The sequence below is a fragment of the Sinohyriopsis cumingii genome, chromosome 15 (genome assembly GCF_028554795.1).
Source record: "Sinohyriopsis cumingii isolate HCF-2022 chromosome 15, ASM2855479v2, whole genome shotgun sequence".
NCBI lineage: Eukaryota > Metazoa > Mollusca > Bivalvia > Unionida > Unionidae > Sinohyriopsis > Sinohyriopsis cumingii.
The window spans coordinates 66,455,790-66,468,019 of NC_142975.1; the positions used below are offsets into that span (position 1 = coordinate 66,455,790).

At 34.0% G+C, this 12,230-nt stretch overlaps 1 protein-coding gene across 3 annotated transcripts in view; it reads left to right on the forward strand.

Annotated features, from left to right (window-relative positions):
- Nucleotides 1-12,230, forward strand: part of LOC149781977 (uncharacterized) — a 93,963-nt gene that overhangs the window by 14,712 nt on the left and 67,021 nt on the right. For all 3 annotated transcript variants that reach the window (XM_089936161.1, XM_089936162.1, XM_089936160.1), the window contains 4 exons: nucleotides 751-1,317; nucleotides 4,327-4,509; nucleotides 5,538-5,636; nucleotides 10,676-10,798. In XM_089936161.1, the coding sequence (XP_089792287.1) occupies nucleotides 751-1,317; nucleotides 4,327-4,509; nucleotides 5,538-5,636; nucleotides 10,676-10,798 (972 nt within the window). The remainder of the gene's footprint in view (nucleotides 1-750; nucleotides 1,318-4,326; nucleotides 4,510-5,537; nucleotides 5,637-10,675; nucleotides 10,799-12,230) is intronic.

Sequence of the window (12,230 nt, forward strand, 5' to 3'; positions counted from 1 at the left end):
ACTAAAGTTTGCGCATGTTTTGCACTGTAACTGAAAGAAGATCTCTAGTCTGCATTTTAATATTAGTTCTACATCACACATTATGAGTTCTACATCACACATTATAATATTTGTTCTACATCACACATTATGATATGTGTTCTAAATCACACATTATAATATGAATTCAGCATCACACATTATAATATAAGTTCTACATGACACATAATATTAGTTCTACATCAAATACCTGGACCAGGCTTGTGAATGACTTGCACATTGGGTAAGAAAGAAGCCTGATTGATTTGGGAGTCAAAGATCAAGGTCACTGTCTGATAACCTATGTTCTGGACAGTGTACTTTTACCAAAGTTTGTGAAGGGCTTGCATTTAAAGTAATGAAGAAGCTTTTTGATTTTGGACTGAAAAGTCAAGTCCAAGTGAATTTTAGTAATTGTACACAGGACACGCAAAGAACATCTTTGTTATATCAGTATAATTTTGAGAAGAACTGCAGCTTTTATGGATTCTAATTAATTTCCATGTTAGCATCAAAAACCATTTATTCAACAACCAAAAACGATGGTAATGGACAGACAGTAATTTTCTTTTGTCATTTTATAATTTATTTAATGGTTGATGATGAATTGATAAGTAGAGATCAAACATATAAGAAGAAAGAAAAGAAACCTAAATGTTGATTCTTCTGAATATTTTCTTTGAATTTAAAATGTAACAGTTTTTCATCAACCTTTCCATTTAAATTTACCAGGCTTACCAGTCACTCCGCCATATTGTGAAGTTGTCCCGATTAGAAGTTCCCCAGGAAATAATAGATGCAATAAATCCAATTAAGGACAACGATGAAGCCATTCGTAACTTTGGCATTGATCACGCAGTTTCCATGATAAAAGATCTGTTTGCAAGTGGACTTGTTCATGGCATTCATTTCTACACATTAAACAGGGAAGTGGCTACAATAGAAATTCTCAAAAGGCTGGGCATGTGGTGTGAAGACCAAACACGAAGATTGCCATGGAAAACAACAGCCAATCACTCCAGAGCATGTGAAGATATTCGGCCAATATTTTGGAGGTGTCGACCAAAGAGCTATGTGCACCGAACATCAAATTGGGATGAGTTTCCAAATGGCCGCTGGGGAAATTCATCGGCACCAGCATTTCGTGATCTCAAGGACTATTACCTGTTCTACCTTAAGAGTAAATCACCCAAGGAGGATCTACTGAAGATGTGGGGTGAGGAGCTGGTGTCAGAGAGGGATGTGTGGAATGTGTTTGCATGCTACATCAGCAGCATGGCAAACTCTAAAGGTGTCAAGGTCAGTTCCAACCTCCAGTTTGATTTTTTTTTTTTATTGCAGAAGAAGCATAGATGTGGAATGAATATCATTTAGAACAGTCATGTTAAAATTGTTCTTTTAGCTATCATAGAAAATTATGTGTTGAATATTTTCCCATAAACTTGACTGTTTTGAAATTTGATGGGTACTTTTGTCTTCAGGAATTACTTCTCATTTTTACAGAAGTAGGTCAAAGTGTACTACTTTCCCAAGTGGGTCAAATTTAACTATTTGTCACAATCCAAACATTGTATCAAGTTTTTGCCTCAGATTTCTCATGCACTGTTCCATGTTCAATCATCAGATTTGGTAAATGCATTCATAAATTGTAAGCAAAAAGTCATATCCTGAAAAACATAAGATCATAGAAGTGCTAACTAATTAAATCCAGAATCTCTATTGATTATTAGTCTTGTTGTATTAATAAGTAGTATTCATTTGTTACGGCAGGTGAAGAAAAAAAACTATTGGTGAGGTGAATTTTAATTCCATTAGTAGGCTGGCAAAGTTCACCACAGTATGCTACATTGCCCAATACAATCCTTTTACATCACCATCTGAGAATTCTTACTGCCACTGGCAACCACTAGTTCTGAAATTGATGAAGAAACAAGAAACTGTAATGGACATAATAAAGTCTTAAAGTACACTAGCTTGACCTATTTTAGAAAACGCAACTTGCCAAGTAGCTGTTGTTGTAGGGTTTAATGCCATTTTTCAGCTTAAGATAGGCTATATATGGCAGTCAGCACAAATGGTAGAGGAAGAACCCTGGAAAACCCGGAAAGAACCACTGACCCACAAGAAGCTACTGGCAAGCTTTCTCACATACCTACATTGGCTGAATCCAAGACTAAAACCCACACAGACAGGTGAGATGGCAGTGATCCGTAATGGTGAATGCTTCAGACCACTCAGCCACTTGGGACCTCCCTATAGCTGATATTATTACAGAGGAACAAAGATGGGAACTGTCCATGTCTTTCTTGCAATGTCACATTGTGACACAAGAACGAGAACTCAGTGTAACAATTTTATTGATTTTTTTTTTATATAAGCATCAGATGCCATGTTTGTCAGCTGAAATATTAGGAACATGTCTTGTTTGTAAAATTTCACCTGGATTTTTGTTGACATCTGCTAGTATAATGTATTTTCAAGTTTGTATAAAGGATGTAAGGGATAATATTTTGTTAAAGAAATAAATTTACAGAAATGCCTACATCTGATTCAGCTATAAATTGAAACTTGTATTGAGAACAAGTGAGAAATTGAGAGAAAAAGGAAGGAAATTTTTAATAGGTAATTACTGAAATGGAATAGAATTTAGAGCCAGAATTTTTTTTGTGGTGCCTTTTACTGGTACACTAAATCAGCAGTTACCAACCTGTGGGCCCAGGGGTTATTGAGACCTGCCAGCCTTTACAATTTTGCCACAAGTCTTATGGAAAAGATCCTTAAAATTTGGACTTGTGGAATAAAAACAGAAATTGCAGAAATATGATTTTTTGTGGTAAAATCTGGATACTGACTTGTTCATGTTTGATTTGGATCTGGGTTTCATAATAGGTTCAGTGAACTAGATTAACTTTATCGGAGTGCCACAGGTGCTTTAGACTGCATATTTTGTGATGCAAAACATCTACATGTTCAAAAGCTGTTGCTTAATTTTTATTTAAAATGGCATCCAACAATCAACATGTTGGGACAAAAGGTGACAATAAACCTCTTTAAAAGTTTTAATGGTGCACAAAAATAATAGGGAATTCTTGTGGGGAATAAGCAGGAAGAGGAACAGTTAGGTTTAGTGGACATCATGTGTTGATTTGAGTAAGTTACATGGAAGGAAAGATGATTCCAATCACCACTGCCCATGTGTAATTTAATTTTTTGATAGTATTATGCCAAGTTTAGAGATAGAAAGAAGCCATTGAGCTCTGTAGAGTTTGGAACTGCAGTTTGTGAAACTGTACTGGAGTAATTAGGGTTCAAGTAAACATAAACTTTTGAGTTGAACATGATGTTTACTGCTGCTGCATAAGTTTTGAACTTGTAAATGCATGTTATCCAGGTTGACAATAGCAGTTCATTATATATTGTTACACCTTACTGAAAACTGGTACAGCTTATGGACAAATATTGACTGCCTTGCTGAGAAGGTCTTGTTCAGGTTGGCAGTTTTTTTTTTATTCAATGGGAGCCTAAAAGCACAATTATTAGCATGTGGGATTCCAGAAATTTATTTTGAAGTTAAGAAGGCATCCTTGTATTTGAAAGGGTTGGGAACCACTACATTAGATCATGGTACATGTAAGTAGTTTTCAGGGTGACTGTGTTTTTATTGGTGACTACATGGATCATTATAGTTATAGTTTCATAAAAAAGTTGTTGAAAGTCACGTGACTATGCATTAGTTATTGTACTGAATTAAATATTTTGTATTATAGTGCTATGTACCTCCAGTTTGTATGCACTAACACAAAGCTACTTCATCTTATTGTTCTCGGTGAGACAGCATTCGACAGAACATATTTTTAATGCATATTCAGATTAGTGAGGAGTTATTTTGGATCTAGGAGGTTTTTCTGGGATCTAGGAGGTTTTTTGAGGATCCAAGTCCAAGATGTTTTATTGGATCTAGGAGGTTTATCCAGGATCAGAAATTGAATATCAGCACATTATTTTTTGCAAAAGATTAATTATATTGGTTAGTAATTGTTAACTGTGAAATGTTACAAATGGGCATTTTTTAAATGATTTTCAGGTATTTATAATTATGGAAAAGGCACATTATTATACTACCTTCCACCTGCCTCAGATTATTCCACTGGTGTCAGCTATGATGCTGTGCAACTTTCCAGACTTCTTTGGACTGTGTTGGAAATTTTGATCCCAATGACAACATTTTATAATGATTTGTATGGACAAATATTGGTTTTCCAACATTTGAGCAATATAAACTGTATTTGAAATCCCTCTTCTTTTCAGGTGACAAAAATTCCCTGGGATGATGAGGAGCTGTCACCTGAAACTCAGATTATTGCTACAAACTTGCATTCCATCAATAGTCGGGGAGTTCTGACAATCAACTCTCAGCCAAACATCAGTGCTGCACCATCCAATGATCTAAAAGTGGGATGGGGATATCCAGGTGGATACATATTCCAAAAGGTAGGAGTTGATGTCAAATTGTCAGCGCACACTTGCGAGAAAACCAAATGTGTCTCAAAAAGGATGATTTTTGAATTTGTTCAAGTTAATCCATATATACTTGCAGATAAGTCAGGTGAGATTGCTAAGAATATAAATCCTAATCAACCATCACATAATGCAGTGGCAGATCAGGGTCTGTGTTTTTTGTTCTACTGAGTACTCCTGACAAACTTCATAGAGCCAAATCTGCCAACACATTATTCATTGACAGATCTGTCAGCACATTATTCATTGATGGATCCGCCAGCACATCATTCATTGACAGATCTGCCAGCACATCATTCATTGACAGATCTGCCAGCACATTATTCATTGATGGATCCACCAGCACATCATTCATTGACAGATCTGCCAGCACATTATTCATTGATGGATCCACCTGCACATTATTCATCAGCAAATCTGCCAGGATATTGTTCATTGACAGATCTGCCAGCACATTATTCATTGATGGATCCACCTGCACATCATTCATCAGCAGATCTGCCAGCACATTATTCATTGATGGATCCACGTGCACATTATTCATCAGCAGATCTGCCAGCACATCATTCATTGACAGATCTGCCAGCACATTATTTATTGACAGATCCACCTGCACATTATTCATTGACAGATCTGCCAGCACATCATTCATTGACAGATCTGCCAGCACATCATTCATTGATAGATCTGCCAGCACATCATCCATTGACAGATCTGCCAGCACATTATTTATTGACAGATCCACCTGCACATTATTCATTGACAGATCTGCCAACACATTTTTCATTGACAGATCTGTGTATAGTTTGACTCAACTTATAAACGAGTGTTATCAGTAATTCATTTACATTTTTTCTCGTCGTGGGATCTTTAGTTGTTGTTGGAGTGATTGATTATATTTGTGACCAAGGCCATATGAAAGTTGGGGGAAACAGTGTTTGATATTTAGAGATTTTGACAGTGGTAGTACCTCTTGTTCCATTGCTGTTTCCTGATTTCAGGCTTACTTGGAATTCTTCACCAATAAGGAGAATGTGCAAGCCTTGAAGAAGTTGCTCCCAGAGTATCCACTGGTGAACTACCATATCATCAACCATAATGTAAGTCACATTGTTTTTACTCTTCTGGATATACGACATAATGTCAGGTCCACCAGCTATCAGTGATATTAGAATTTTAATAAACAAATCATATACCATAAACATAAAATAATAACACCATAATAGTTAAGTTTGGACAACTGTCATTAGACATCTCAGAAATGTACACAAACTATCAGTCATGTTTGAATTTTAATTGACTGTTGGTACATGTATGTCTTTTACCATAAACATAAAATAATAACCTAACATTAGTTAATTTTGGACATCTGCCATTAGACAAAGTATGTAAAGCATTGCATACTCCTCTTTGATCAGTTGTAGCATTTTTGCTTTAGTGACAAATTGTTTGGTTTGAAATAAAAACTGGTATTGACCATATCATTTTGTAGAAATCAGCTTTTAGAAATACTGGCATTTACAGTATATTCTCCCTTTTAGTCCAGTCCAACTGCAAGCAAATAGACTCTGATCTGCCAATGCATAATGATCCAGCAGATCAGGTTATGTGATTATTCCTAACAAACTGCATAGACTTGGATCTGCCTCTGCATTATATGAGGGAAAATCAGGGTTGTGCATTTTGCAGTTGGTCTTCACTAATAAACCTTTATGTAAAGTAACTCTATATAGTCATTCCAGCAGCCCTATTTTTTTCTCAATTTTCTTTTTTTTTCTATTTTTGTCAGACTTTCTACTTGTCCCTACTTATTCCTGAAAATGGCCCTTCCAATCCCCCTCCCTTTTTGTCAATTTTATGTTGCAACTTGATTAGACATGATATGAATAGCCATATTGAAGCATATTCAGATATGGTCTGTCTGGAGTGGAGCGGGGTGTTTAATGAAGTGGAGGCATATGTGTAATATATAAGCGTATGCTTTTCTTTAAGTTTACAAAGGTAAGTGTGGCCCCAGGTGACAGAGTGTTCTAAAGCACTCACCTTTACCAATCAGTACTGTCTTACCTATGTCCATGTAGGTTAGAGTCTGAGACTCTGCCAATGTGGATATGTGAGAAACTTGCCAATATCTTTCCATGGGTAGATGGTTCTTACCAGGAGTTTTCTGGGTTCTTTCTCCAATCAGTTATACTAGCAATCTTATATAACAATATCTTGTGCTGAAAATGATGTTAAACCCAAAACAGCTACAACAGTAATGAAGGTAAGTCATATCCAGGTCTTATTTTTTTCCCAATAATTGACATAAATTTCATCTCGTCTTTCTTTAAAATATATCCTTATTTTCCACTACTTTTTCCCCACCTTTTTAGGCAGTTGGGCATGGTGGCACAAAATTTACTTAATGGTGAAAGAGGTTGAAGCTTTGAGTTGTGTACATTGCTAAGATGTCAGATTTAGTATGAAATTAAAATTATGATTACCATCAGGTGTATGAAAATGAAGAGTTGTCTTCTTGTTTTTGGTCTTGGTATATAATCTTGTACCTGCACATGTCTTAATAAGCACAACCTGATCTTTTGAGTCAAAGCTTGCCATAAAAATGTCCCTGACAGAGTGCACATTTCTCAATCCCAGCATGCCATGTGGCAGGGAAGGAGCTGCTAAATTCTGTTTTGAATTGATTTTCTTGGTCCTTTCCACTGATGTCTAACTGCCTTTTGATTTTATGGGTTCAGCTTCAGGTTATATTGATCTTAAAAATGAAACTAAGATATACTTATGATGAAATTGGAAGAGATAGTAACCTCTGAAGTGGAGCGATTGCAACATTGAACAGAGACAAAGGGAGATAACTATTCTCATTTGGCCATACATGTGATTGGAACATTCATGATGCCCCTGGAGTGTGTTTATTATGATGTGCTTCAGCATCACAAAATTTACCTGCCCCCCCCCTCCCCATTCTTATTAAAGCACACTGTGTGGAGTATCGTGTCAAATATTGTAGGTAAAAAATAAATACGACAACCACTGGCTTCATAGCTGACCTGTTTTGCCCCACCCTTTAATCCACTTGATTATCAGTGTTTACTTTTAACAGCAAACTTTATATTGCATATTGAGCTTCATGTTGTCACCATGTCTGCATTTTATATTTGTATCCCAAAGAAAAAAGCAATCCTGTTATGTATGGAAATGTTGCATGCATTGTCAATGTCTCAGTTTCATTGTATTTTTAACATTTACATATTATAGATAATTAATTGTACAGATAGTTTGTTAATATTATAGATAAATCATTAGTACTGTATTATAGTTTGTTAGTATTATAGATAAATCATTAGTACTGTATTATAGTTTGTTAGTATTATAGATAAATCATTAGTACTGTATTATAGTTTGTTAGTATTAATAGATAAATCATTAGTACTGTATTATAGTTTGTTAGTATTATAGATAAATCATTAGTACTGTATTATAGTTTGTTAGTATTATAGATAAATCATTAGTACTGTATTATAGTTTGTTAATATTATAGATAAATCATTAGTACTGTATTATAGTTTGTTAGTATTATAGATAAATCATTAGTACTGTATTATAGTTTGTTAGTATTATAGATAAATCATTAGTACTGTATTATAGTTTGTTAGTATTATAGATAAATCATTAGTACTGTATTATAGTTTGTTAGTATTATAGATAAATCATTAGTACTGTATTATAGTTTGTTAATATTATAGATAAATCATTAGTACTGTATTATAGTTTGTTAGTATTATAGATAAATCATTAGTACTGTATTATAGTTTGTTAGTATTATAGATAAATCATTAGTACTGTATTATAGTTTGTTAGTATTATAGATAAATCATTAGTACTGTATTATAGTTTGTTAGTATTATAGATAAATCATTAGTACTGTATTATAGTTTGTTAATATTATAGATAAATCATTAGTACTGTATTATAGTTTGTTAGTATTATAGATAAATCATTAGTACTGTATTATAGTTTGTTAGTATTATAGATAAATCATTAGTACTGTATTATAGTTTGTTAGTATTATAGATAAATCATTAGTACTGTATTATAGTTTGTTAGTATTATAGATAAATCATTAGTACTGTATTATAGTTTGTTAGTATTATAGATAAATCATTAGTACTGTATTATAGTTTGTTAGTATTATAGATAAATCATTAGTACTGTATTATAGTTTGTTAGTATTATAGATAAATCATTAGTACTGTATTATAGTTTGTTAGTATTATAGATAAATCATTAGTACTGTATTATAGTTTGTTAGTATTATAGATAAATCATTAGTACTGTATTATAGTTTGTTAGTATTATAGATAAATCATTAGTACTGTATTATAGTTTGTTAGTATTATAGATAAATCATTAGTACTGTATTATAGTTTGTTAATATTATAGATAAATCATTAGTACTGTATTATAGTTTGTTAGTATAATAAATATATCATTAGTACTGTATTATAGTTTGTTAGTATTTTAGATTAATGCTAAGTATTGCTTGTGTTTTTGCTGCTGAAGAAACCAACACTAGACCATAACAATTTAAAGAACTACTGCCCAGTTTCTAATCTCCCATTCATGTAAAAATCTTAGAAAAGGTTGTTCTATCCCAGCTTGTATCTCATCTGAATTCAAACAGTCTTTTTAGCAATGTACAATCTGCATATCGCCCTTGCCACAGTACTGAAACTACTCTTCTAAAAGTAGTTAATGACATTCTCTCTGCGTTGGATAGCAGAAAGATTACAGTTCTCACCCTCCTTGATTTGTCTGCAGCATTTGACACAATAGACCATGATATATTACTTCACTGTCTCCAGCATGTATTTGGCATTCATGATACAGCGTTACTCTGGTTCAAGTCCTACTTGGTCAACAGGACACAAATTGTATCTGCAAATGGAATACACTCCAGCCCAGTTGATCTATGTTGTGGTGTTCCACAGGGGTCTGTTCTTGGACCTGTTCTCTTCATTCTGTACACTCAGTTGCTCTCAAGTGTCGTAGATCATCATCCAGTGTCTCCTTTACCTGAAACAATAAATATCAGCAACACCAACATTAAATTCACACAATCAGTATGAAACTTAACTGTTACTCTGGACAGTACTATCACATTGCACCAACATGTCACGAACATATGCAAGGCTGCATATCTTGAGCTGAGACGCATCAGCTCAATTTGCAAATATCTTTCAGTTGATGCCACTAAAACACTTGTGTGTTCATGAGTACTTTCAAGACTGGACTATTGTAATTCAATTCTGTCTGGTTCATCTCAATATCTGCTCCAGAAACTTCAAAAAGTTCAAAACACAGCTGCTCGGATCATACTTAGAGTACCACGATCAGAGCAGACCTCCCTGCAGCTCTGTACCCTACACTGGCTCTCCATTCGATCCAGAAACAGACACAAAATTTGTTCTCTGTGCTATGTTTCACTGTCGGACTCTAGTCCAACATACCTATCTGACCTCATCCATGTGTACACACCAGCAAGATACTTATGCTCCTCTTCTGACAATCGTATACTCATTATTCCAAGTATGAAAACAAAGTCATATGGACAGAGTGTTCTTTTGCATACTAGGGCCCAGCAACGTGGAATGAATTGCCCACTGAACTTAGACACAAAGACAGTGATCACATTTAAGAGGGCTCTCAAAACTCGCTTATTTTGACTGCAAGAACAAACTTAAAGACCTAATGTTTCCTTCCTTAAAAATTCTCAGCATGTTTTTTTATGTTTTCTAATTTCATGGTGTTTGTTTTTGTAATCATATATTATCATTATATGTTTTTTATCTTATAGGTGTTGTCTAAGGTTGTAAAGCACTTAGAGCTTCTAAAGATTAGGTGCTATACAAAGTCCTCATTATTATTATTATTGTAGATTGATGGTAAAGATAGTTGGTTAGTATTATGGATAGTTGATTCATTGGCCAATATTACATAAACTTGGTTTAGTAACGTGCTTAATTTTCATGTAAATAACAACATGATCCAATATTAAACTGAAAAGTCATTTGTGCTCAGTCCCACAGCTTTGCCAATTTTATGTATTTATTAGCATTTTTTTTTTTTTGTGTAGGGTGAGGCTGACTACACAAACTGTGATCAGAATGAACCAATTGCTGTCACCTGGGGAGTCTTCCCAGGGAAGGAGATAATACAACCCACAGTGGTTGATCCAATTGCTTTCAAATCCTGGAAGGTAAAAGTTTTTAATATATTTCTCTCAAGCACTGAATAAGCCTGATCCATACTGAAAATGGATGATGTTAAAACGGCTTTCTTATTTCAAAGTAAGGGCATTGACGGAGGTAGGGTTGAAGTTTATTAACTCACAGATTTATTCAAGAAGTATGATAGAGCACACCAAATGTCGTACTATCTTCAGAAGAGGGGTCATTCATTGGGAGGGTTTGAACTTGATCCTTCATTTTTTGTAGAAATGATTTAAAGAGTTGATTATTAATGGACAAGTCTATAAAATATCATTCTGCATTCAAAAGAGGGGTGATTAGAGGTTGAACTCCTCCTCAGATAAAGATCTCTCTGCAACTTACAGAGGTCATGTTAATGTCAATACCTTTAGATGTACTAAAAGATTTGTTGTATCCGTACCAGACATTTGTAATTTGAAACTTCAGAAAGGAAAACTGACCTTCATACATGTTATTGATGTCTTAGTCCTCATTAAATTCCAAGTTCCTGTAACAAAATTTAAAAGTTCATCCAGGTAAGCAAGATAAAAGCTGATGTTTAATTATAACAGGATATGCCCTGTTGTTTTTATACTGGTACTATGAGAACTAAACTAATTTCCTTTCTCTTCTAGTAATATCAAACTGGCACATCACATTGGTTGTAATTGTTGAGATGTACATGTTGAGATGTACATATTTTTATTCAATTCTACATTCCTCACATTGCTTATATAGTTGTGTATTTATTACATTTATGCAGGCTGAATGTATTAAGATGTATATTTATTTAAAAAAGTATGTATGCATAAGTATATTTGTAAATCGTTTCTACTTCTCACATATTTATACAAACTCCGTGTGAGAACCACTTTTCTTAATCGGAATTTTATAAATGTTGGCAGCAGTTTAAAAAAAAGATATTTTGAAATAGATCAGTTAATTTATAATTGAATAATACTCAAATACTAATACTGGTATATTTTTTTTGTGTGAGTAGGCCTGTGTTCAATCTCAACAGACTGGTCAAGGACGGAATGTGTTGCTGTCTTGTTATGTCTTTCATAAGCATGATAGATTAAATTTTTTAATGGGTATAGGTACAATGAATTAGATGAAATTTGTGGCTATCAATTCTTCATTCTTTTTATGTTTGTTATTTATAGAACAACATTTCTGATATTTTTTTAAAACTGGTATTTGCAGACTAGAATACACGTTTTCTCTCATGCAGACATGCAGTACAGTCTGGTTATGTTCAGTTAACCTGACGGTGCTAAGAAATGGCAAACCTTGTGTGTCTGAGAACTTAAGGAATTTAAGAATGATTTCGCCTAACTTTTGTGACAAATAAAATGATATCTTTTGATTGAGTACATACCTTAGCTTGGATTTTCCCTTAAAAATTTCTGTAAGTGTCCAGTGATGATCTAAAGATCT